The sequence below is a fragment of the Amphiura filiformis genome, chromosome 12 (assembly GCF_039555335.1).
Source record: "Amphiura filiformis chromosome 12, Afil_fr2py, whole genome shotgun sequence".
Lineage (NCBI taxonomy): Eukaryota > Metazoa > Echinodermata > Ophiuroidea > Amphilepidida > Amphiuridae > Amphiura > Amphiura filiformis.
The window spans coordinates 27625484-27652630 of NC_092639.1; the positions used below are offsets into that span (position 1 = coordinate 27625484).

Genomic DNA, 27147 nt, shown 5'->3' on the forward strand with positions numbered 1-27147 from the left:
GCACCATAGCGTATTGTCGGTGTTTGGTCAATTGGGTTATCATGTTTATTGTTCACACTTCAAGACAAAAGATTCTACCTTAGGCGCTTCGGTTGAATAAACGTGAATGGACTCGCAAGTCCAAAACAGGGATGATGTCAGTAACCCGCGCTAATCTCCTTATCATATATAAAGTTTCGATTAAATATCCTTATTATATATTTAGTTTCGCTTCTAACCTTCTAACCTCCCAAATTTGGTACAATGTGCACATGAAGTTCAACATGTTTAAAGTTTATTTTAAAATGTGGAGGCATTTTAAATTTGACCCCTAGTGACCGTTAGACGTCACGAAAGGTTACACAGGGGTAAAACTTTGAAAATGCTCCAATCTTGTCGACAGATACACCAACTTATTCTTCTGATCACAAGGATCTCACAAATGTATAGTTTGTGCTATCTACGACCTATCGTTATAGAGTTATTCTACAAAAACCTCGGAAATTTTATACAACCCAGGATATGATGCGTTAGGAATGACAGAAACTGACTGTGAAGGATACCAGGAGTATGTTGAATCTCATTCCCACAATTTCCCGGCATAATTCTCCTTTCACTGGTTCAAGCTCGGAGATGCGAGAACACAACCACCTGGTGCATGATGGGATACCATAGCAAGAAATAAATAGCATCCCAAATTGACCTTTTCGGTAAATCCCATTCAACTGAAAGATTGCAATATAATTATCTATTTCGGTAATCTCATTAATTGCCAGGTGATGATGATGATGACGACGATGACGAGCTACCACCATCGACAGATCCAGGTAAGACTGAGACACTCATGGTCCTAAAATGGTTTCACTCCCTTTTTGAGCGATTTTGCGAATTTTTAGCTCCTCAATCGCATCCTTTTTTCACTAAAACGCGAACGATATTTCACAGATACTCCAGATGCGTACAGTGCATCGACGTTTTATGTACTGTTGGTTGATTTTTATAAACACAGCCAAATTAAAAAGTCTCCAGTAGTTCCGCCCCCATTTAATCAGAGTCTGATGAGTTTATGGCAAGATAATTTGTATAATAATTTTCTATACACTTTCCTTCGAAGGTTGATACCAAATTTGTATTCTTACTAACAATATGGTAGTTATCATTGATTAGGACCAAATTGGAAAGGGAACTCTATTTTGTAACTGGCGATATATTGGTGTGGTAACAGATACACGTGATTCCTTACATGGCGTATTTCTAAGTTAGTTTCCCGCCTGTATTAAAATCATTATTTACCTGGTGCTGACGCTGCGGTACGTCGATTCGTAAAAGTCACGCTCGGTCGCTCGGTAAACGTCCATAGAGCAATATATCGGACTCTGTTGAAGAGATTAATACAGCGGTTCCGAATTTTGAACCGTCTATAAGTCCTGGGTTAGAAATAACTAGTAACAGACACGAATTAGATCATCATCAAAAATCCAAATGTTTTTTCTACGTAATGCATAGCTCATTAGCATTATAAGGGTACAACTCTTACACAAGGTCCCGCTCTTAATCTGTCCTCAGTTTTGCGATCGGAGTGACTCCTCTCACACTTTAGTTCCTTCTGCTAAAAGTAGTATATTTCATGTCCCATAAAACCCGAAAAATAGTTGCAATAATGTCCAACTTTGATATGATATTTCAGCTGAATGCTATATGTGGAAGAATGCTAGTGACTATCGCGGCAATCAATCAAGTACTCGACAAGGCTTCACGTGCGAAAATTGGAATTCTCTCAATGCTGACTGGCGATTTCCTGGAACCGGGGTCGGTGACCATAATCATTGCCGCAATCCTTCCGGCTGCGGCAATCCTTACGGCGATGATCGGGTTTGGTGTTATTATCGTAAATCCGACAATTCTATTGATTGGGACTACTGTAATATTGCCGGACGCTGGAGATGTGAATATTTTACAGAAGGTAAAAACCGAGTTGAACTCGCCGAGATTTAAGCCTCATTTGGTCGCGTTAGGGCAAATAGGCCTAGACGTAATTAAACTTTTTAAAGAAACAAGGCATGGTGGTTAGGCCTATTTATGATAAAATGATCTGCATTCAGTATATTTTTATGGGCGTTGGATCGGTTCAGAAACTTGATAAACTTTGAACTACAATTAGTTTGAGCCTGGTCCCATCAGGACCCTAGTGTGTGTCCGCCCGGACATTCCAGACCGACAAAGAAATAAACACACTCACCCCGCATATGGTAGTTGAATAGCTGTTAGATATTCAGGAACCTTTGTTTCATTCCAGTTATAACTGATCCTGAGTGCTACACTATCCCCGGTGGTGTAGACTATAGGGGTACTAGTACACTTACTACTCTTGGCCATTGTGAAGATTGGCCTGCTGATTGGGCAGAATCATTTGCTGAACAGGGGATTGGACTGCACAACTATTGCAGAAACCCGGATGACGATCCTACCGGGCCGTGGTGTTTTAGCGCAGTAGAAGGGGTCGAATGGGAGTACTGTTTTATTGGCGAAGTTAGTGACGACTGTAGTGGTATTGTTGGTAAGTATAGTAAACCTGGAATGGACATTTAACGGATAATAAAAGTTGGGAAGCTGGGAATTAAGAGAAATATTCTTCAATTTCGCTTAAAAGTGCCCACCAAATTGCACCATTTGCTTTTCAGAAATCAAAAATCGCCAAATTCTGAGGGGGGCACATCCCCCCTCAGACTCCCCCCTGTTCGCGCAAGCGCGAATGGCGGTGCTGACGCACCGCAATTAGCCCCTATGCATTTTAACCCACCAGCCGCCACTGAATGTATTCATCATTCCTTTCTTTTCCCTTCTCTGTACTTATTCTTTCCTAGGCCCACATTTTATCACTCCCTCGCTCTCCTTGTCCCTCTCACCCTCCCTCTCTCATTCCCATCATTTTCTTATATTTCTATTTATCTACTTGTCTTTATTATATCTCTTCATTTCTTCCTTTTTTTTTTTCCTCCAGCCCTCTCTCATTCTCCATATCCCCTCTTCCTCCCTCCTCCCCTCGCAAGACTTCTCACAGGGGTGAATCTGCCCCTCCCCAACCCCCTCCCCTCTTTGGGTACGCCACTATTTATATACCAATCTCCTTCTTAAAATAAAATCAAATGGAAATTTGGTAAAGGGCAGGTCTATTGCAAAAACAAGTTTATCTCCATTTGAAGAAATTATTATTACATTACAAGTTGACACTCGTTGCAATTTTTTTATTCGTATTTCTCCTGAAAAAAGAGAAATTCTGTTTGTAAATTCTGCCTCGTACACCATTTTAAGGTCCGTTCCCCGCTCGAAGCAAAATTGATTTCCATGGTAGGAGACTGGTGACGTCACAGTAAATGAAGCTTAACCGTTATATACACATGAGCCTTGGATATGAGCTCTTTTGACATTCAGTCATGTGTACAATATGCGACCTTGTTCCACGAGAATTCGGGAAGGTTCGCACAAAAGGCCATTGAAATTGTTTATTTACATAATAAATACAACATCGATATACATCACGCTCAAATTCTAAAATTGCACGGTAAAATTTGTCTAAAATATTTTTTATTGTTTAGTCCAACTATTTCTCAAAAACTTGCTATACATATGAATAGTAATACAATGTATCACAATTTACTAATATATACAAAAAGAAGCGGCTGATTTTATCCATATGTTTAAAAACCATTAAATTTGTAACACTTGATTAGACTTTTCTCAAAGCTGGCACATCTCATTTCATGACGTCAACTTTTTTCTAGGTCAAATTCGTCTCGTTCGAAGGAACTCACTGCTTAAGTTGGTTTTTACGGAATATCAATTTTAAACGTCTTACTTTCTCAAAAAAGGAGTCATTTTCATTGTCTTCATAATATTAGCTTGCCAATGATATGATGTTGTCCAAGCAATATTATATGACCTTTTAAAAACAACCTTTACCAATATAGAGTGATATAGATATGCGGAAATGGCAGCCTTAATACATTCTGATGTGTAATCGATCAGCAAGAGCATTCAATTTATTTAAATGAAGCGCCTAAAGTCAGGTGGGTGGTAAAGATGATTGCATCGACAGCTAAAGCCTCCTTTATCGATTTCAGACCCACACAGGCACACATTTGGGATACGTGAGAACAATGGTACCACTTTACACATGACTGCCCTTACACATGACTGTATTGTGGTCACTTATTGATACTCGCCTGTTGTGTAGGGCGTTAATATGATGCCGGATCAGTGACCAATTTAATGGCGGAACCCCTTTGTTCGAAACAATGGTACCACTTTTATGAATAGCGTGTCGCAAACTCTAATCGGCATCAAACGAACAAAGCATTACATAATTGCCACTCTATGTCTATTAAAAGCTCTTTGCACATACTGCCGGGCAATGACGTCACATGTCAAGTTGTCTATTGGAAACTCACCTTTGGTGGACGAGGTAATCAGAGTCAAACCATCAAAATATAACTTTATATTTCCCCAATGTTTTTTTTTAAATTTTCAGTTGAATATGGTAATGATGAGTGCTACACACAACTTAACGGAGAAGATTACAAGGGCAAACAAAATGTTACCGAGCAAGGGTATGACTGCCTTAGCTGGATGCATTATTGGGCAGGACCAATAGCCATTAGGTATCCGGAACAACTAGGCGATCATAACTATTGTCGTAATCCTGGAGGTATTGAGTGCGAGCCCTGGTGTTTTACATCGGAATATCCAGGATGGGGTTATTGCGATGTGGGCGAACCTATGACATGTCCGACGAGTAAGATATTGTTTTATTACTGTTTACAAATAATATGTAGCAATTCTTAGATGATATTCTGTTATCTTTCTAAAATATCATTACACTGCATGTTCTCCGAGATTTATGAAAAACATCCGCTATATCGGGATCAGGGGCTCTTTTAGGCGAAAAAACTCATTGCACGTTGGCAAATGTAGGTTACGTTTGTCGGAGTGAGCATGGGGGCGGGGCAGGTGCGTGGGAGGAAAATTTGTCAAATCGTCCAGCTAATCCGCTATAACAATTACTTTACCTGTACAAATTTGAGCCCCAAATGAAGGTGAAGTATGATATTTGATGGGCCAGTGTGCGCAAAGCGCGCAAAATTTTGCAATTATTTTCTATTTTGGAATATGGTGCTTTCGGGAAAATTCACAGGGTTAATCTTAATTGAATATTTCTTCTATTAGAAAGAACTTCATTTCCAATTTTTTCCTGTTTGACCGGTTGAAACATATAGAAATATTTGCACGGATTTTTGATTCTCACTGCACGGACTTTTAATCTCACTGCACGAACGTGCCAGGAGCCCCTGATTCAGGTAATGTGAAGTCCGACTGCCGGTCATATTTACCTTGTTTTGAGGGCGAAAATGTTCCGTTTTTGATGGCTATTGCTTCTCAAAACAATTATGTGAAAGATAATTTTGCCCAATATGGAGTGTCAGAGTTCATACAGAGGCTAATATTTAAAACAAATAATTTTGTTTTGGTGTTATGCGGCCGATACACTTTCAATTTATTGGGCAGTATCAAAGACCCTAGATACTAAATCTACCATTGTGCGTTGTACACAAAATTAATAGTGCACAATGATAGATTTTGTATCTAGGGTCTTTGATATTGCCCAATAAAATTGAACGTGTATCGGCCGCATTAGAGGAAAAAAAATTTGCTTGCTTGTTAAGACATATTGAATTGCATTCTGAATACGAGGATTGTCCTTCTGATATCAAATAGTTGTGTTTTATTTTGTAATTCGCAATATAATACCCGTTTTATGGCAAATTATTAAAAATTGCTATTTTTGATATTAATCTAATGATATGTACTTAAATAGTCCCCGCACAGGCAGGTATGTCTGGTATAGCTCCTTATGCATGTCATGTTTCCATTTATTTAAGTATAATTGTGCTAGAGTGTGCGATGCGTAATTCTTCTTTCTTGATATTTTAAGAATAACAACTAAGCATCATTAATTTAATCTCGTGCGCTACTAGTTTGTAATGTTTGAATGTTTCTAGTGTATGATGCATAAGCATGGTAAGCTTCTTCCTTGTTTGTATGATTATATTTATTATAGGTTGGCGGTAAGCATCATTGATTGACTTAGCCGCCGACAAGGGGTTAATGGGGTGCGTTACCCCGGGCCCGGGTCCTATGGGCCCGTAAAATAAAGAAAACATATATTAATGGGCCCATAGAAGCAACAAAAAAAAGACACCTCAGGGGGCCCGTGCGTTCGTTTTACCCCTGGGCCCGTAATGGTTCTCAGCGGCACTGTTGATTGATCGCGTACGTGTTGTTTGTACTGTTTACTCTCACTGCTCATATCCATAAGTACTAGACTATGCTATTTTGATTTAAATAAAAATATATTATTATTAATCATGATGAACGCATCCTGTTGGAACTCAAAATTATACTGATGTGTATCATAAGAGTTGATATAATTAGTGACAGTAAAATTAAATATACTTATGTTATTGAATGCAACATGCGATGCGTAATTCTTCTTTCCCCTGTATACCTAAAATACCGAGGGAAAAATGTGTATCTTCAATATGAACGGACAAAATTTGCCGTTCCCTTGTGGAAGATTGAGGTAAAGTCTTCCACAGAGGGAGTATGAGTTTCAAATAGAATAGACAATTAGGTAACTTCACAATGGTGGACGGCTTTTCCTCCCAGCTGCTTACACTTAAAGTACATATCATTAGATTTCCTTAGAGGACTGTTAAAATGTCAAAAGTATCAATTTGGAATAATTTGCCACAAAATTTTTATTATATCTGTATATCGCGAATTTAAAAAATCTAAATTATTTGATATCAGAAGAACATTCCTTGTATTTCGAATGCAATTCGATGTCTGATGGGCTCTCATATCCCACAAAAAATACTGTGCTAACGTTGCTATCCGCTCCCATAAAGGGTAATATATGGAATTTTGACTATTTTGGGAGACGTTTAAAAGTGACCAGATACGGATTACCTCAAAACGAAATGCAAAAGAATTGCAGATTTTAATTTGAATCCTATTATGAGACTATAATTTGGTTCACCTCACATTAGGTGGTGACGTCAATGCTTTTTCGCGGTTACGCCGCAAGTGTACCCATAGACATACTTGTTTGTCTGGGAGTGTACCGACAAACCACCACTGTACGCGTACGAGTACACTCAGCGCGTTTAACTTTACGCGCGCGATTCGATACTGCTGCGAGCAAAATTCGCACGTACGTTACTACCGATCTGGAGGTGAACCAAATCATAGCAGCACTATAACTTTTTTGGACCAATTAAAATGTCATCAAATACAGATGGCAACAAAGAATACTTTTAAACCCTTCTGGTATCCAAATGACACTTATTGGATTACTTTAGGAACTGTGGCACACAGTGTCATCGCCCGATATCTTCATGGCAGAAATCGCCATGGTAGATTGAATCCACCGCCACACATGGCCATTATACATATCGACCTGTTAAATATAATAGGCCGAATGGTGAGGGTGATAGCAACAATGAGGATGGTTGGCCCGATGATGATAGTTGGCAATAGTTAACAACATCATATTATATTCGAAAATAGCTAACAACAACTAGCTAACTAGCTAAACAACTTGATTATACACGGAATCCTCACTATAAACACTAGCATAATTGTAAAGAAAGCTTCTGTATCTCACTGTGTAAAGTTATTATCACACTACCATTTCTTATCACTATGTACCACAATAGCCTCATCCCAATGGCATAGTTCAATAGCCTCAATTAAACAATCATAGTGCAAAATTTGACCTCAAGTTGATGAGTTTTTGTACCCATATTTTCAAAGGTCATTCAATGAATGTACAAATGTATTGGGGTTAAAGAACTGCGCCCTTGATAGATGAGCATGTTGTGGATCCTAGTGTATATTCAAGGATATCAATACGTAGCTTATCTCGTAAACTAATATTTGACTGCTTAGTAGTCCCTTTTTGATCAACAATTCAATCAACCTATGCCCACTTCACACGGTATCCACAATGACCGCTTTGCCCAAAGGTTTTCGGATGGGAGCCCGGGATGGGAGCGGTTCTAGTTCTGAACTTGTAATTTCATTTTCAGATGAGTTCATAATTGGTAATATCAATTTCAAAATGGGGCTATGATGTAGACTACGTAAACATAAGCATGGCGCATAAAATAAAATGCATGTAAAATAAAATTAGCTCGCATTGCATGCTCTTTATATTTGTCAAATACATTTAAAATATATATTAAAAAAAACCATTGTACAATATTACCATAAACTCCATCTCTCCATATTAATAATAATTATTAAAATTTATTTTCATGAACAACCGTAACAAAAATAGCCAAAGACACTTAGGCACAACATCTAATTGGGTCCCATAGCACTGTGGGTGCCCGATAGGTAACAATGGGCTATTCCATTTAAAATCCACTCTCCCTTGTGGAAGATTGAGGTAAAGTCTTCCACAGAGGGAGTATGAGTTTCAAATAGAATAGACAATTAGGTAACTTCACAATGGTGGACAGCTTTTCCTCCCAGCTGCTTACACTTAAAGTACATATCATTAGATTTCCTTAGAAGACTGTTAAAATGTCAAAAGGATCAATTTGAAATAATTTGCCACAAAATTTTTATTATATCTGTATATCGCGAATTTAAAAAATCTAAATTATTTGATATCAGAAGAACATTCCTTGTATTTCGAATGCAATTCGATGTCTGATGGGCTCTCATATCCCACAAAAAATACTGTGCTAACGTTGCTATCCGCTCCCATAAAGGGTAATATATGGAATTTTGACTATTTTGGGAGACGTTTAAAAGTGACCAGATACGGATTACATCAAAACGAAATGCAAAAGAATTGCAGATTTTAATTTGAATCCTATTATGAGACTAAAATTTGGTTCACCTCACATTAGGTGGTGACGTCAATGCTTTTTCGCGGTTACGCCGCAAGTGTACCCATAGACATACTTGTTTGTCTGGGAGTGTACCGACAAACCACCACTGTACGCGTACGAGTACACTCAGCGCGTTTAACTTTACGCGCGCGATTCGATACTGCTGCGAGCAAAATTCGCACGTACGTTACTACCGATCTGGAGGTGAACCAAATCATAGCAGCACTATAACTTTTTTTGTTCAATTAAAATGTCATCAAATACAGATGGCAACAAAGAATACTTTTAAACCCTTCTGGTATCCAAATGACACTTATTGGATTACTTTAGGAACTGTGGCACACAGTGTCATCGCCCCGATATCTTCATGGCAGAAATCGCCATGGTAGATTGAATCCACCGCCACACATGGCCATTATTCATATCGACCTGTTAAATATAATAGGCCGAAGGACATCTGACTAAGGCTACTGACAATAGCTCCGATTAGCTCGGTGACTCACCTCGCTGTGTGTCAGTCAAGCATGGTATGCCATAGGTCATATTCTTTTAGACAACCTTCACGATTGGCCTATACACTGCGCTATATAATTCGGCACATATAAATCAGAATTACTGCGGAATTATTGTCAGTTTTTGACTCAAGACGCAAGCTAACGACTATCATATCTGTTCAAAATATATATTCATAAGCAAGGAACCACATCTGGTTTCTTTATACGAAATCATTTACGGGAGATATTCATCATTTTCTAACCCGGTATCCGAAGATTTTCGTCTGATATCAAAATCGTGCATATAGCAATTCACGTGTGTCGATCCCGTGTATTCATTTTAGTGTCTCTGCTGCACCAAATAATTATTAGCCAGACGATGTTGGTGTGTGGCAGACCTGTGTATGTGGCAGTCATTTTGAAAACACCTCCTATTTTTCCCAGTATTTAACACGGAAGAGACCATTTTTAAGATCCCACCATTTGACAAGATAACCATTTCGTCACTGGACGGGAAAAACCTCATATGTACTTTTTGCCCTTGAACATGGATGAAGCAAACCACACAATATAAAGTCTAAACCTACAAGCCTTTATCCATTTTCAAGGGCCAAAAGTAAATATGCGGTGTTTCCTGTGTGAACTTTTGGCCTTTAAACATGGATGAAGCAACCTCTTCAATATAAAGTCTACACCTACAAGGCTTTATCATTGTTCAAGGCCAAAAGTACATGCGAGGTTTTTTCCCGCCCAGTGACGATTTGGGAAAGTACCAAATGCTTTCGCGTAATTAACCCGAATACTTGACACCGATGCACATTATTGTTACTTCACAGGTCAACGTGCACAGTGCCGATGTTAGCATTGCGTGCATCGGTCCGACGCCGTCCACGTTGAACTATGCTGTAACGATATGCGAATCAGAGTGACTTATACTTATTCAGGGTTGAATTTGCAAAGGCTTTGGGGATTTTTCAAAATTATGGCATTCACAATATCGAGAAATCCTGAAAGCCTTCAAAGTAGAAGAATCCATTTATATCAAATTAAAACGCGTCGCATAAAATATTGGTTTTTTAAACTTGTCAGTAATGAAAAAAATGTTACTGTTTTACAACTGCAGATACAACCAATGAGGGAAGTGGTGATGGCAGTGGCGAGGGCAGCAATGGCAGTGGGGAGGGCAACAATGGCAGTGGGGAGGGCAACAATGGTGATAGCGATAGCAACAATGGCGATGGTGATGGCAACAACGGTGATGGTGATGGCAACAATGGTGATGGTGATGGCAACAACGGTGATGGTGATGGCTACAACGGTGATGGTTACAATAGTGAGAGTGATAGCAACAATGAGGATGGTTGGCCCGATGATGATAGTTGGTAATAGTTAACAACATCATATTATATTCGAAAATAGCTAACAACAACTAGCTAACTAGCTAAACAACTTGATTATACACGGAATCCTCACTATAAACACTAGCATAATTGTAAAGAAAGCTTCTGTATCTCACTGTGTAAAGTTATTATCACACTACCATTTCTTATCACTATGTACCACAATAGCCTCATCCCAATGGCATAGTTCAATAGCCTCAATTAAACAATCATAGTGCAAAATTTGACCTCAAGTTGATGAGTTTTTGTACCCATATTTTCAAAGGTCATTCAATGAATGTACAAATGTATTGGGGTTAAAGAACTGCGCCCTTGATAGATGAGCATGTTGTGGATCCTAGTGTATATTCAAGGATATCAATACGTAGCTTATCTCGTAAACTAATATTTGACTGCTTAGTAGTCCCTTTTGATCAACAATTCAATCAACCTATGCCCACTTCACACGGTATCCACAATGACCGCTTTGCCCAAAGGTTTTCGGATGGGAGCACGGGATGGGAGCGGTTCTAGTTCTGAACTTGTAATTTCATTTTCAGATGAGTTCATAATTGGTAATATCAATTTCAAAATGGGGCTATGATGTAGACTACGTAAACATAAGCATGGCGCATAAAAATAAAATGCATGTAAAATAAAATTAGCTCGCATTGCATGCTCTTTATATTTGTCAAATACATTTAAAATATATATAAAAAAACCCATTGTACAATATTACCATAAACTCCATCTCTCCATATTAATAATAATTATTAAAATTTATTTTCATGAACAACCGTAACAAAAATAGCCAAAGACACTTAGGCACAACATCTAATTGGGTCCCATAGCACTGTGGGTGCCCGATAGGTAACAATGGGCTATTCCATTTAAAATCCACTCTCCCCTTGTGGAAGATTGAGGTAAAGTCTTCCACAGAGGGAGTATGAGTTTCAAATAGAATAGACAATTAGGTAACTTCCATTTGAAATACTCACTCCAGCTGTGGGAGATATAGGTAAAGCCATTATACAGTGGGAGTATGGGTTTCAAAATGATTAACTTTGACCAATTACATCTGAAAAACATACTCCCCCTGTGAAAGATATTTCCAAAATCTTCCACAGGGGTAGTGTGGATTTTAAATGGAATAGCCCAATGGGTCTTCGTATCCTGAACATTTCGTTTTTATTTAAATGAAAAGCGATAACACTATGCAAATGTTAATTATTATGCTTGATACAATTAATTCGATTAGATCAAACTTTGTCTATATCTGAACATATCAGTGATATATGCCGTTCCTCATTTCTATCTCAATTCCATCTTGGCAGGTATCACTGCTGATCTGATCAACTCAACCGTCTCCAACGAATTCAAAATTGTGCGGCCCGTCTTATTGTCAAAAAAGAAAGTATGAGCATATTACACCAATCCTCATCGAGCTTCACTGGCTGCCCGTCGAATTGCGCATCCAATTTAAACTTGCTGTTCTGGCTTTCCGTCACTTCGATGGCACTTTAACCACCATACCTGTCATCTGCGCTTTGTACTTATCAAACTTCCCGCTCCCTTCGATCATCTTATGAAAAATTTCTCAAAACTCCTCGGGTTAACCTCAAATCAGCCGGTGAACGCTCGTTTCAATTTGCTGTTCCAACTGTTTGGAACTCGCTTCCGAACAACCTTCAAAGCATCCCCACAGTTTCTCAAGTTAAACGTCAGCTTAAACCCCATCTCTTCCGTCAAGCTTTTCCAGATTCACAGATATTTGTTTGTTTGTCTTTTCATGTTTGTGCGCGCTCCGAGTTCCGCGGAAGATTTTGCGCCTTAAAAGAACCATTTATTATTATTATTATTATATTATTATTATTATTATTATTATTATTATTAATTATATCTCTAGTTATGATAACAATAGTTATCAGTATCTAACCGGACACCGATCGTGCTATAGGACCAAATACGATGTGGTGCCTTAAAGCCTTAATATATATACGATTTCAATCCAATTTTAATTTGGTTATTCTTTTCCAACCTTAATATACGATTTTGATCAAATTTTAATGTGGTTATTCTTTACAAAATAATAACATATTATTAGAAACAACTGTCAGGAAAGTTTCCTGGTCATTCTAAGCCAAAGTAATGAGGTTAAATGAAAGAAAACTCAGTTAATATCTTGGCCGCTTAACGTGGTGTTCTATGAGGGATTTAAAGTAATAATATGACTTAAATTCAAATTTGTTCTGTTTTCCTAAAATACAATAAATTTGGCTGAATCCAAAAAGGGCTAATGTAAACATTTATGCCAAAACAACAGGTTTGAAAAAAATTGAACACACTCATTTAAAGGATCGTACATTGTGGCTTTAATATGACATTTTCACAAGAATATAATGAGGGAAAACTGGAAGGTCAAAAAGGTAGCCTCATTGATTCAAAAATTGGATGTTCTAATGCATCCTACCCCTATCGATTCAGATTAGAGTCAATAACTGCGTCTACCGCATGTAGAAGCTATTATGCAAATAAACTATTTTTAAAATAACGAAAAATTACGGGACTCACCTAACTACCCCACATTTCGCCATACTGCATTTTAGAAACGCTTGCTATTAGAATAAGAAAAATTTTAATGCTAATTTATTGCACATTCTAGGGAAGCGTGGTTACCGTTTTGAAATAACCGAGTGAGAGGGTTTTCAAGAAAATATTTTTCCTGTCAAAACTGAAGCATCCTCTGTATAAAAGAAAATATGAATATTAACTGCACATCATATATAACGATTCGTGATACCCAATTGTGGCACATTTGATGTCGTTTATGAGGCAGAGAATTTTATTTCAATTTTATATACGCCAAAATATTTGTTTTAAACCTTGAAAATTCCATGTAAAAATGACATTAGACCCTACCAATGATTACTGTTTCGTTTTTATGGTAATCTAATCTTTTATTTCCTGAAATAAAATTAGGGGTCTAATGTGGATTTATTGTATAAATGATGAAAACATCCACGTGTATACAAGAAGCTACAAGAAAAATGGTAGGCCACGCCACACCGACATACTTTTGGTATACGGCGAGCACGTGCGAGTCAAAATCGATATAATGTATGAAAAAACTATTGTGCGTAGGGTCATTTATTGTATATAGAACACGCAGTTATCAACAATTGAGCGCTATTAATACACATTAATGTTTTTAAACAAATAAAATTCCAAAATATCGTACGTTTTCTGTCTTTGCTTGTCACGTGGTATGTTGAAGTAATGAAGTTGCGATTATATGTTTAAATTTTCATCATGATGCAATCAAGCCCTTACGGCCGAGCGGTCTAAGGCGCTGGGCCGCTGGTGTTATGTCAATACTGTATAGTACTGCTCAGTGCAGCGTGGGTTCGAACCCCGCCGGCGCCTCTGCCAAAATAAATTTCATTTTTAATTTTTTTTTTATATTTCATATTATGTTAGGGAAATGTGGCTGGGATAATGTATGTATGGCGAAGAGTGGTGTGCTACCTAACTATTAAAGCAGAGAGTATCAAAACCCCTCGGCAAAACCCTACCTAAATGTGACAACCTTCTAAACACCAATGGAATTTGGGGAAAATTTCAAAATTTTGATTTTCTTATCAACAATACTATTTATTAATCAATCAAAATGCTAGATAGTGCACTTATTTACTCTTTCATATTACAATACCGTAAAATGGGGTAACATCGGTCAGCGGGGTAACTTTGATTAGTAAAATCTTCTTTAAACGGTATGATATTTTCAAACAGCAATATTTTTAAGTCATATTTGGTATTACTTTGTTCAGAAATAATCAACATTATTATATTTGGAAGAGATAATAGTCTTCAGGTCCAATGTCCCTGAAATTGACAAAAATAAATGGGATTTTTGACCAAAAATTAGCATTTTTACATTGTGTCTGAAAAAAAAAAGTCAATCTTTGTGAACGAGGATGTGTGTTTGGTTAATATAGCAAGGGGTCAAATGTCGCAAAAAACGACAACTCCGCCATATACAGCGGAGACGCTGACCAAAGTTACCCCATTTAGCGGTATATTATATTATTCTAGAATTTTCTAGCTCTTGCAAACATCTGTTAATGGCTAATAATATTTTTATGGTAAAATGACATGGACACTATTATTTATTCCAGCTGTAGTGACACATCATTTATTTTCCTGGACCTTTGGATGCATTGAAATAGGTATTTTTTAGCATTTTTATTCTGAAAAATCAATATAACGGGGTTGCAGTGCTAGTTTTCATGCCACTCCAGTGAAAATATGCCTAATAGTACCCAGGACAAAATGCATGAGGTGTCACTGGAATTGGAACAGATAATAAATTGTCGGGGCTCGAACTCGCATCAAAATGATTGGTACCCATCAGTTTTCATTGATAATGGATGAGCCTGACACATCAAAATTCAACATAAGATCCCTTGCAGATTAATTGCAAAACAAGTCATAAATTATACATTCTGGACATTTCATAAGCATCCAATGTTGTATTTGGAAGAGGCGGGCCTCTCAATAAACAAATTGATGGAACCACTCATTTTGATACACCCTGTACATCCTAATAAGAGGCCCTGCATCATTTTATCGATTGACTCCAAACAAAGGATTTGAACCGGTGTCCTTAACCGTAGTTATGGCGGAGTGCAGTCCATTCAATCATGTTGTCATCAACATATTTGATCGTAGTGCAGGGTTATGTGTGTGAGACAAACTGTCACGGTAGATTGCAATCATGCTTTTGTTGAATGCATTTGAGTAGTCCGCCATATTTACGGGATGATACGTCACATGCAAGGCCTCTATTGTTACTCACAATGTTATTTTTATTCAATCATATGACATATTTTGTTCACAATCATGTTATTTGAAGTTTTGATTTCCGGGTTTTTTTTAACAATAAATATTCTTTCAAATAGTCATTAGCAACTTCTTTGTTTTCAAGTACTTTTTATTTATATACCATGTATAATCGCTGGAAAACCCTTTATATAATATGACTTAATACAGCGTTTTATTTTTCGAATTGTCAACACAACTTCAGATGCAACCATATCTGGACATGACATACAGGATGCAACCGCGTCCGTCAAAAGGGGCGATTTTGCAGCAGAAATTGAGTTTTAAAAAGTCAGTTAATATCTATGTATATGCGCCGTAGAAGTGACGTCATAATCGGATTAACTACCATAGCAATAGATGAATAAAATTTTTTGAATAGCCTCGCCCTGCACTAAAAGCAGATTACACTAATCATCTGTGTATGTCTGCAAACATAGCTTTAATACAATACCGCTCTTTTCAAAGATACTTATCTTACAGGTGCGAGTGATTAGCCTTTCTTTGTCATCTATGGTTCAATGCATCAGTACCGCGTGAATGTTGTAGTGCAGGGCGATATAGTCAAAATTGTATTCATCTATTGCTATGGGTAGTTAATCCGATTAACTACGTCACTTCTACGGCGTATTGTAGTACGCCATTTAGAGGTACAAATGAATTGTGTGCGATATCTAATATATTTCATAGGCTGTTTTGGACGCAGGTGGGTAGCGCAATCTCAGAAACAAGGGTTCTAAAATGGTTCCAAAAGTTCTATAAAGGCCAAAAATGGTTCTGTGAAGAGTTAATACACGTTTTAGAACCTAAAAGTGTTCTTTTCTTGTGGATTCCATATAGCAGAGGACAAAAAACGTTTCTTTAAGGCTTTTTATAATCTTTATTTTTGGGAGTGCACTTGTGTGTGAGAGAGTGATCCCCCGGACCCAAGGCTTATGAGAGTTTCAAACTTTTTCTTCTTCAAATTTTGATGCGCCCAAGGTGCTCGATCAAAATTCGCGAGACTATAGACATGAGGGACACGGCGTGGCAAAATTGGGCCGCGAGTGGTAATTTCTTTCATGATATGGGATCTCAAAAGAGCCTTGCGAGCCCTGTAATAAAGCTATTCACTTCACGGTTTTACGAGGAGCATTTTATTATGTGCATTGTTACGCAGATAGTGAATACTAAAACATTTGAGAGTTAGGGTTATAGAGTAAGGATTAGATTAATAGAACCCTAAAACTAACCATATAAACTTATATCACCTGAGGTGATATATTAGTTGATCATTTCGCCACGTGCGTATTGTTACATGCATTTTCATTTATAATCTAATTCCCAGAGTTCTTTGCAGCAAAGTTCGTCTGGGCACATCGTAACATTGACGATGACGTACTCTGGTTTCCGAAAGGCTTTCAGGAATTCGTCCGAATTCCTAAATTGATTGTTTTATGTTCGCGTTTCACTGAGTCACGACTTTTTTCACGTTCATTCTTCCAGCAGCTGGTGTCAGGTTGTTCCAGTAGTCTACGTTAGCCCTGAAACATAAAATTTATGCAATATATTTGATTGGCGTTCTTTATTTGAAAATATTATATTGTATCATTCTTTTATTATTTTTTAACTTGATGTGGATAAACATTTTCCTGTACGCGTATTAATGACAAAGATTTCCATCACATGGAATATCCACCGAGATCTTGGATTTTGTATATTATACAATGCTTTTCACGGAGTGCCGAAAATTACCTTAAATGAGGTTAAAATAATTGTTAGAATGACCTCTTTCTGGAATTTAAAGATGATAGAAGAAGCCCAATTTCCTATCGTTTCTTTTCACAGAAAAAAGATTTGACTCATATACCCTTTCCAAATTCCAGGACTTTCGAAAATTGGAAAAAAAAGTCATAAAAAACACATTTTTCAACCAAAATATCTCATTTCACGCAATGCCAGCTGGGTTAAACAGATAGAGAAGCTTGCAATGATTAATTCTATTCCGCACCTTTGTTTCCAATGGACATTTTATTGTGAAATTCCACTGTACAAGGAATACATTAAAACAAATTCCACATAGCCCCCGCATGAAAAGTATTTAATTATCTTTGTAATCAATTAAAAAAAAAGCATTTTGTGTGAATTTTACATCCGAACTAGGTGCTATTAAATTTTTATGGGCCTTTTTATTTTACATGTAAAGTCTATGGGAGTGACGATTAGAAATGGACGGCATTATTGAAAAACCCTCATTTTGGGCCATTTTAGACACTAAAATTAGGGATGACAAATGAACCATCAACTTGATTAGAACACTCCCATAGACATGCAGGGAGCTCAACTCGTCGTCCGTATTCCATAGTGGCGTATAGTGGGGCGCCGCGAATAAACAACTTTTCGAGAAAATCGGGTTTGAAGAAATGCCAATTTAAAATCGAGTTGTGTAAATCAGACATTCATTATATTTTGTAAATGATGTGAAATTTCTGTAGTAAACTAAATAGATTTTATTGTTATATATTTTCAAAAGAAATAAATACATACTATTGCTGGCAAACTGAAAATAAAACTATACGTCACTATGGAAAACGAACAAAACGCAATACCCTAACCTAACGTTAACCGTACGCCACCTCGGTCGCCGTGTAATCCCTATGGCGTTACTTTTCATCGTTCGTATTCCATAGTGGCGTATAGGTCCGATACGCGTACGCCACTATGACATACGATGTTTTTCATTTTGCCGATATTTCATAATTATAAAATGTGTATAAAAAGTGGCGTATGGTCGATACGCCACTATGGAATACAAAAAATGTCACTTTGTAACTATACGCCACATTTAATTAATTAATTACTAATTAATTAGCTAATTATGACTGATAAGACTTAGAAAAAATGAAAGAGAACATCATTAAAAACATATGTGCCAATTTTCAAAAAAATGACCAAAAATCACTATACGCCACTATGCCGACGAACTGTGCACTGCTTGCACAGACATTCCTAAATTGATCTCATTCTTTTATTTTTCAATATTTTCTGTAAAAATTGGGGAAGTTAATGCCAATTATATTTTGTAACTATCTTGCAAATTACAGCAACATAAATTATTTAATTTTCCTGTAAGTGCGAGTCAAATTTGGTCCATCGCCACAGTGCGCTTAATTGCCAGTGGCTGAGTTCAGCACTGCTCAAGAATGGCACAAAATATTCATGTCAAATATTTCAGGTGAAAAACGTGGCCTACTGAGCTGAAATTTGGCAGAGTTGCCAGTAATACCTCTATCATACCCTCTGTAAAAGGTTAAAATATTGAACAAGTAGATCTCGAGTTACAAATTAAATCACCAGCTTCCCTTTGGAATTTCCATACTCCTTTCGAATCATGCTAAGAAGACACCTTTCTGAACATAAATGTGAAGTTTCGTGCTCATTTGATGTATTTTTCACCTGATTTCAACCCTAAACGTTTTCTTATATTTAGGCCCATACCATCTACAACTTGCTGCTGGCTATACCTTGTTTAGAACTTTCAAAAGAAGTACCTGAATGTGCAACCATAACTGTTTCAAAATAGCCCGCGAAAGTCATGCAGGTAACTCCGAGGTCATGTATTGAATTGTTTTGAATGAGGAATACTACGGGAACCAGCACCTTTTGTTAGAAGTCACACATGAGCATGATGAGTGAAGTGGATAACCTCTATTGTTGTGAATGAGTCAATGACCTTCAATGACACTTAAGATTTAATTTGCATACACCTACTAATTGGACATATTAAACCCAATAACATCGAAATTTTTGGTTGTGAAAAAAAAAGTTTACCTGGACTTAGTGCAATTTTGATTTTGTGCCATATCGGCCATCTTGGATGATTTTTGGCAAATGTTCGCTGAATGCATGATTTCAATGCCTCGGTTTGAAAAAATAATTTATGCCATTGACTAGTAAAGTGCCATTTCATAAGAAACCCTTTGATACTTTCACAATATGCTTGTTTCATGTTTGCATATATGTTAAAATAAAGAAATATATAAAGGTAAATTTATGCTTATGCCAATTTTGCTCCCAATTGATATTTTTGGACCTTGTCATTTTATTTCGTTCCAATGACCGGTCAGAATGGGAAACTTTGAAAATTCATAATTCGAAAAGTTTTTGACCGATTTTGACCATTTAACCACCAAAATACTTCTATTGATGAGTTCTATCCAGGAAACAATCTTTTGTAGCAATAGAAGCAACATGAAATTTTGATGGTTATCCCTACTAAAATGCCCATAAAAAAAGAATAGCACCTAGTTCGGATGTAAAATTCACACACAATGCTACCTGAGTGATTACAAACATAATTAAATACATTTCATTCGGGAGCTATAGCAAAAACACAAAATGTCCTATACCTTAATGGTTATGGAACAAAGGTGGGCCCGGTGGCATGAAACTTTGTCCAAAACTGTTGCACGGAACCCTATGTAGCCACAAGGGGTGGTATCTCTATATGCAGTGGTGGAAGAAACCAAATACGACACCCTTTTCAGGATTTTAAGTGAAACTGGCGATTTGTACATTTATGTATTCTCCTGATAAAAGACTTTTCACTTCAAAAGTACAATCGGCAGCCTGTCCAACCGAGCACCATGACTCGGCTGACAACTTCCTGTTCTTGTAACCAAGGGTTTCTCTCGACGGGTACGGAAGCCATATTTTACAAGTTGGTCAGCGCGCAACCGAGCACCAAAACCGAACACGTCGACGGCTTCCTCGTGTTTTGGTGCGGGTTGGAGGGTGTTTGGTTGGGTGAGCTGAGCTGTGGGTACTTCTCAACAGACACGTAATCATGGTAATGGTGATGTTATATTGCTTTTTGTGTTAATGGAAAGACATTTATACCATTATCGCTAACAGCACTCGGCGACTCGAATATGGCCATTCACATTATTATTAGTGAGTATTCATAAATACTTTGGTGGGGGTTGAAAATATATAGGGGGATCACAAAGCAAAGAATCAGTCCTTAAAAGGGGGGAATAAAAAATGAGGGTAAAATGTACAACAAGGCATGCACATTCCAAAATTTTTGAGTATAACACTATGACTCCAATTAGTATATCTACAGACGGTCATTTTTAGCTAATGAGTTAATGACATAATATTTTTGCTGTCTTTTTTAGGACATGAAGGGGGATCAAAAAGCAGTTTAGACCATCAAAACACACACCCCCATTTTTTTAGGGGATCAAAAGTCTTTTGATGTCCCGAGGTTCAAACTCCCACCCCCACCAAAATATTTATGAACACTCCCTAAGATTATTGTCGCTAATTGGGACAATACACGCCTGAAGCATTATAGAACTCACTTCTTCCGTTGTTCTTCATAAAAGCTAAGTTTTAGTCCTTCCACACCAGGACTCATTGCCGCACCCGGTGGTCGTTTACCTCGCTCTTGTGATAACTATAACAGAAAAAGCGGGAAAAACACGAACATTTGAACGATTCGGTCGGTCGGAGTGTTTTTATAATGTGGCTTTTCCTTAACCTCCGGGCTCCAAAAATTCAAGCGGTAAAGGACACGTAACATTCGAGGCTGGCGAAAATACAAGGCTGGCAGCCCCATTCAAAATAGACGGTTAGCAGATATTATTGAAAAACATCATACTTACATTGGGGTACTTTGTCGTACCACAACGGTTTTAGAGTAAAATAATTTTGCTTTGACGCCACATCAGGGGCGTAGCATCAGGGGCCCATGGACAAGGAGCAGTACGGGCCCTTTTAACCAGGTCAGGATTTAGCCTACCTTATTGGGGCCCTGGGCCAGGCCAAAATTTGGAGGCCCCGAACTCACGTGCCGAGGAAGGTATGTGCACTCAAGTCAGTGGCCAAGTTTTGGTTTAACTAATGGGCCGGGGGACCAAGGGGGACTAACATAGTTTGTTCAATTAAATTTCAGACTATTTTGGCCCCAGATCAACATAAACTTTGGTATTTGAATGCGCGCGAAGCGCAGAAAATTTTACAATTTTGCCCTATTTTGACCAAAAAACATGCTGTTATTGGGGTTAAAAGAAAGATGCATAAGGCAATTTTGGGGCCCCCAAAATTTGGGGCCCATGGACCCGGGCCCATCTGGCCCAATGGTATAAAAATCCGGCCCTGCTTTCCATTATCAGCCCTTAATTTTTGCTTTTGTGCTCGGTGCCCCTGAACCCTCGGGGCCCATGGACTTCGTCCACCCTGTCCCCCGCTTGCTACGCGCCTGCACCACATAACAAATTAAGAATTGTTTGTGAAGATTTCATGATTATGTGTTAATGGTGACGTCAAAAATGTAGATATCGCATCCGCCACCACCTGCAAAAATTGGCGAAATATTAAAATTTGACTTTTATTGCCAGTTAGTTTCAACTAAAGGATTGAGCTATGTTTTATTTGGCAAAACGGATATTATTATTGTATTTTTCAGGAATCGTGATTAGTTTGCAAATATAAAATCTTTGATTGTAAATATGCGTGCTGGCTATAGGCTTCAACATCAAAACTCCACGTTTTGAGATATTTTCTCAAAATATTGAGAGCTATCTAAAGAACCACTGAACCAATACTAGGCTTGTTTGTACTCATTTTAATGCATTTTTTATGCTGATTCCAAATATTGTCATGAAAATGTACAATTCTGAAATGTTTGAACTTTAAAAAAAAATGTGGAACTTGTAGTCGACGCCTGTGTGTTGAGAGTTAAAGTGCCTAATTTTCATACTATAGGCCTACCTACCTCCTCTGCTATCGCTCGTATGTGGTACGGCTCGAATCCGCAGCACCCACCCAGGTATTGAACTCCCAGCTCGAAGGCTTTTCTGGCGAAATTCTGAACATCAATTCTGGTTAATAATCTTGGTTCCATTGCTGTGATTCGAAAAAATAAACATCGTTAATGGTGAATCTTTATATTATTTTGGTCATTATTTTCGTATAAATTGTACCACTTCAACACCTTGAATTAGTTTTTCTCTTGTGTGAAATAAATTAACTAACAAGTATTTTTACTACTTTTGAAAGTTCAAATATAGCCAAGTAGCCCCATCCCCGATATATTAAGTTGAGTTCTATGAAAAATTCACCATTAATATGTCACTGCGCCATGAGCATCTCCCTTGATGGGCACTTAACTGGCAGAGCCCCAAATAATAATACTCATTTGAGCGGGAAATCGCAGCTAAGAACGAAACCCGCGACGCGAAAAGCCTGGAAAAACATGAAAACGTCGGGCTATAATAATAGATCAAGTCTTCTAATCCCGGGCTTCTAATATAATCAGTTATCCGCTTCGCTAATTCCGGCCTGATTGGAGTTAGCCGAGCCAAAACGCCATCAACGGCTGGAAGTGGCAAATTGTAAGAAAACTTTTTATACTAGCCCTTTTATAATAGGCCTATACTATATTGTAATAGGGTTCCACTCTATTATAATAGGCCTGCACTCACCAAAAGGGAATTCTGGAAGGGCGATATAACCTTCTGGGTTCGAGTCTATTTCTTGTGTGTGAAATCCAACTGGTTGTGCCATTAGGTAAGTTTTCAATCCTGCCGATTTTAATCCGTCTTTCATTAAACTTAATGTTTTTAAAGAGATATCGGGATCGTACATGCAATTAACACCAACCACGTCAGCACCTGTAAATGAAACAGGTAAAAAGACACAGAATAACAGATATAAAAAAATTGACATTTAAACGGTGTGTATTTAATTTTTTTAAATGTGAGGATAATTACTGTCAAATAAAGTGGTTAATTATTTTTCTACTTAGTTTCAATGTGAAGTTTAATTAAGTCTATAAAATTCTCATTAGCTAATTGTTCACATGAAAAAATGACGAAAAGAAAGACAACATCGGTACTGAAAAAATGTGAAGCTCGATTGCGTTGTTTTACAAGTGTCTGTAGTGTTAGTGGACAGTCCTTACGGACAGACTCTATAGGCGGTGGAAACAGGGGGAGGGGCAAATCCACTCTCAATTTTTCTGGGGGGAACGTCCTCCTATAAATCCAACTAGAAGAAAACAAAGCAATAATTGCCCTGTGCATCTTCCTTTTTCATGTATAAAGCCCGAAAATTCCCGTGTTTTGAGCCCAAATAGGGGAAAATTGCTGTTGCCATGGAAATGGTAACCGTTCTCCATACCATCAAAATGTCAAAATTCATATTGGGCCATAACAGTCTGAAATTTAAATTTTCAATAAAACCGGAACAAAATAGCACTATGCTACCACCACCCCAAAAAAAAATTAATGCTTCCGCCGCCATTGAGTCAGCTTCTCCAGTATTGACTAATTCTGATCAATTCTGCCCTTATTACCGCGGTTTCTTATACACTAAATAACCATACATGTAACCTAAACCTAACCTTACATACTAACTTAACTCGCTTGGAAAAGGAGTGACATCCAAATAAGTCCGATAGGAATTGCGGAAGACTTACCAGCTTTTGCCATTCTCACGGCGCAATCTCCAGGGCTCACTCCGTCCATATCCCCCACAGTACATATCCTCATAGTACACGCGACGGGTTTATTAAATTCTTTCATAGTTTCAATTGCCCATTCTGCTTCTTCCACGTGTGCATAAAACTGACAAAAAAGCAAAAGACAATTCATGTTTTAGTCATAGTGTATAATTGTGATACATATACACCAGATACCCCGACCACCTTTGAGGCAGAGGCAACATTCAAAATAAAGGAATATTAAGATCATCAAATAATTGTTTAGTTTGTTTTAATTCCTATCAGGGGTTTTAAATCATATTTATCCACATCGAAATTTGAACAGAAATTTCCGATAATTAGTACATTAACGAGGGACTCTTTTTCGTCAAATTGGTATAATGTTGGGGTATGTTTTGGGGACATTGACGTCAACGTTTATGAGACGACGACTCTTCGCAGGATTATTCATTAAGTGTATAAACACATTTTTCACTTACTTCTCCTAGCAAGAAATCTGCCCCTTTCTCGACGTATACCTCGCATTGCTTACGGAATTCCTCTTGGATATACGCTTTACTTTTCTTTTCCACATAAGCAGGAAGTGGCGAGAGAGAACCGGCAACCAGTGCGTCTCCTTCATCGGCAACTTCTCTTGCCAAATCACACGCAGAGTTGTTGATTTCTGCACTCTGTATAATTAATGATAACATAATAATTAATATGAGGAACAATTTTAAACAATTCACCTTTTTATTTTATTCTGCTCGTGATACTATAACCATGACTCGTAGTCAGATCAGCAAAATCAGTCTGAAGTCGGACATATTCAATTTTCAGTTTCGTCTAGGATTGTAAACAACATTTGCAAAGCTACATTTTGCAGAAAACCCCATTGAATATGGACAACCAGTTCAAGATGAGCAGTTAAAAGAGTTTCCAAAACAATAGGAAACAAAAGGAAATACTTCCTTTGTTTGGCTTATTGGCTATATATCAAAATCAATATTTCCGACTTCCGACTGATTTTGCTTGATCACATCACATATTTCTCCCGATTTGGAAAGTGGTCAAACTCGAAATGTTGATAGTGAATGAATCTAATTCTGAACGTATAAAACTTTTAATTAACCCTCTGCGTGCATGCATTCCACGTGACTTGATGACGCAATCAGCCCAATGAGTATAGGGCATTGTTGGCCGGGCCAACGTCACCTGTGTGGCTACATGCTGGGGATCTTCTGCGTGGCATGCGAAGGGTCCCAGGCTCGAATCCCGGGGTGCCAAGTGACTTTTCTCCTCATCTTCTCTCCTTTTTCGTTTCTTCTTTCCCTTCCGATAGGGTTAGGGTTAATTATGCTGCCCATACAACTACTTGCCGTTTCGTAGAATAGGTTTACATAACAGTGTGGCACGAAGCGTTTTACAAACTGTTAAAAAAAACCCTTAAGAAAAGGCGTTTGATATTTACGATCAAATCAGTTGCAGGGTATTAGTTAAAAATATAACTTTTAGGGAAACTATACATGGATAGTACAACTGATTTCATCTTGTTTGTCATATTTTTATTGTAAATTTGTGCAAGAATATATTTTTTTCGGGATACAAAAAAAATCAAATGCAGTCAAATTAATCCAAAAGGGAAGCGCGTACACTTTCCACACACTAGGAAACTTGCTCTTATTTTGTTTATTTGTAGGTTTTCCACCTGTGGAGTAGCCAGAGAGAAAGGTGGCAGCTTCCCTCAAGATGAGACGTCTTCCCCGCAAACACAAAACGTTTTCGACATCATTCGCAAAAGGTTATAAAAGGTTGTCAAAACACGTTTAAATGTCGGGTTATATAAAGGGTATATTAAGAGTATAAAACGTTTTCATATAAACCTTAAAAAAACATTTTTTGATAATCTACTGCTCGGCAAACAAAAATGTTTTACAGAAAACGTTTAAATGTGGGGTTATAATATAAAGGGTATAAAAACGTTTTAATAACATTCCAAAAACATTCTTGAAAACTTGATATAAAACATTCTAAACAGAATGTTATTTTGGGGTTGAAAAAAATATTTTGCGAAAAATGTTTGCCCAAAATATTTTCAATAACATTTTAAAAACGTTTTCATGACCTTTATATAACCCGACATTTAAATGTTATTAAAAAAAAAAAAAAAAAACATTTTAAGAACATTTCTGTGTTTTCTGGGTTCAAATATTTTAACATAATGTTATTTTTAAATACTATTGTGTCAATACTTAAAAGTATTGACACAATATTTTGCCAAAATGTTTTCAAAAATAGTTTACAATAACATTTTCTGAAAACATTTAAAAACATTGTTGTAGTGTGTTTTCATACAAAACGTTTTAAAACGTTATCATAACCTTTATATAACCCGACATTTTAATGTTATTAAAACGTTTTTACCTAAACCAAAAGCCAAAATATAACTTATTTAAAACGTTTTTAAAACGTTTTCGTGTTTGCTGGGTTGTCCCCTTCCCCGTGTGGGATGCTGGCCGCCCTGATTTTTTGAGCGTTTTAGTCCATTTTTGTCAAATTTTCAGTTGCCTTTCCCCCTCCACCCATTTGATACGCAACTGTTTTCAACCTACCGTCAGATTGTGTCTGTGACTCTGATTAGCATTTTGTGCTAAATCTTTATCAAATTGGATTTTATCATCGCTGCAATAGAATGTAAATGTCTGCATAACATCAGAGCCGGCTCGTAAATACTCACGATGAAGTTGACGCACTGTGGATGGACAAAATACGTCATGCATTTATTTACACAGCCAAGAGCTGTGTTTTGTTTCTTACGAGATCGTCTACCTTTCTTCTGTCAACCTTTACATTTGCTCTAGCACTGACATGCTTGTACCGATTTTGACCTATCTTGGTCACAACCATCATTGACCATGCCCCTACATGTCACATGAAAATTGTGGGGCAAAGGTCACGCAGGGGTCATAGGGGTCAAAAAAGTGATTTCA

The 27147-nt window shown here is 37.5% G+C and overlaps 2 protein-coding genes across 3 annotated transcripts in view; one reads left to right on the forward strand and one right to left on the reverse strand.

The window, feature by feature from the left end:
- The window catches only part of LOC140166002 (plasminogen-like), a 58957-nt gene extending 46310 nt beyond the window's left edge, over positions 1-12647 (forward strand). For both annotated transcript variants that reach the window (XM_072189370.1, XM_072189371.1), the window contains 5 exons: positions 756-806; positions 1667-1942; positions 2276-2536; positions 4508-4771; positions 10557-12647. In XM_072189370.1, the coding sequence (XP_072045471.1) occupies positions 756-806; positions 1667-1942; positions 2276-2536; positions 4508-4771; positions 10557-10819 (1115 nt within the window). In that variant the 3' untranslated portion in view covers positions 10820-12647. The remainder of the gene's footprint in view (positions 1-755; positions 807-1666; positions 1943-2275; positions 2537-4507; positions 4772-10556) is intronic.
- Positions 12648-16811: 4164 nt separating this feature from the next.
- LOC140166003 (betaine--homocysteine S-methyltransferase 1-like) overlaps positions 16812-27147 on the reverse strand; it is a 37577-nt gene continuing 27241 nt past the window's right edge. The window contains exons 4-10 of the mRNA XM_072189373.1: positions 26770-26909; positions 24658-24849; positions 24155-24302; positions 23160-23348; positions 22451-22581; positions 21036-21130; positions 16812-17213 (exon numbers count right to left, since the gene is read on the reverse strand). Of these exons, the coding sequence (XP_072045474.1) occupies positions 17138-17213; positions 21036-21130; positions 22451-22581; positions 23160-23348; positions 24155-24302; positions 24658-24849; positions 26770-26909 (971 nt within the window). The 3' untranslated portion in view covers positions 16812-17137. The remainder of the gene's footprint in view (positions 17214-21035; positions 21131-22450; positions 22582-23159; positions 23349-24154; positions 24303-24657; positions 24850-26769; positions 26910-27147) is intronic.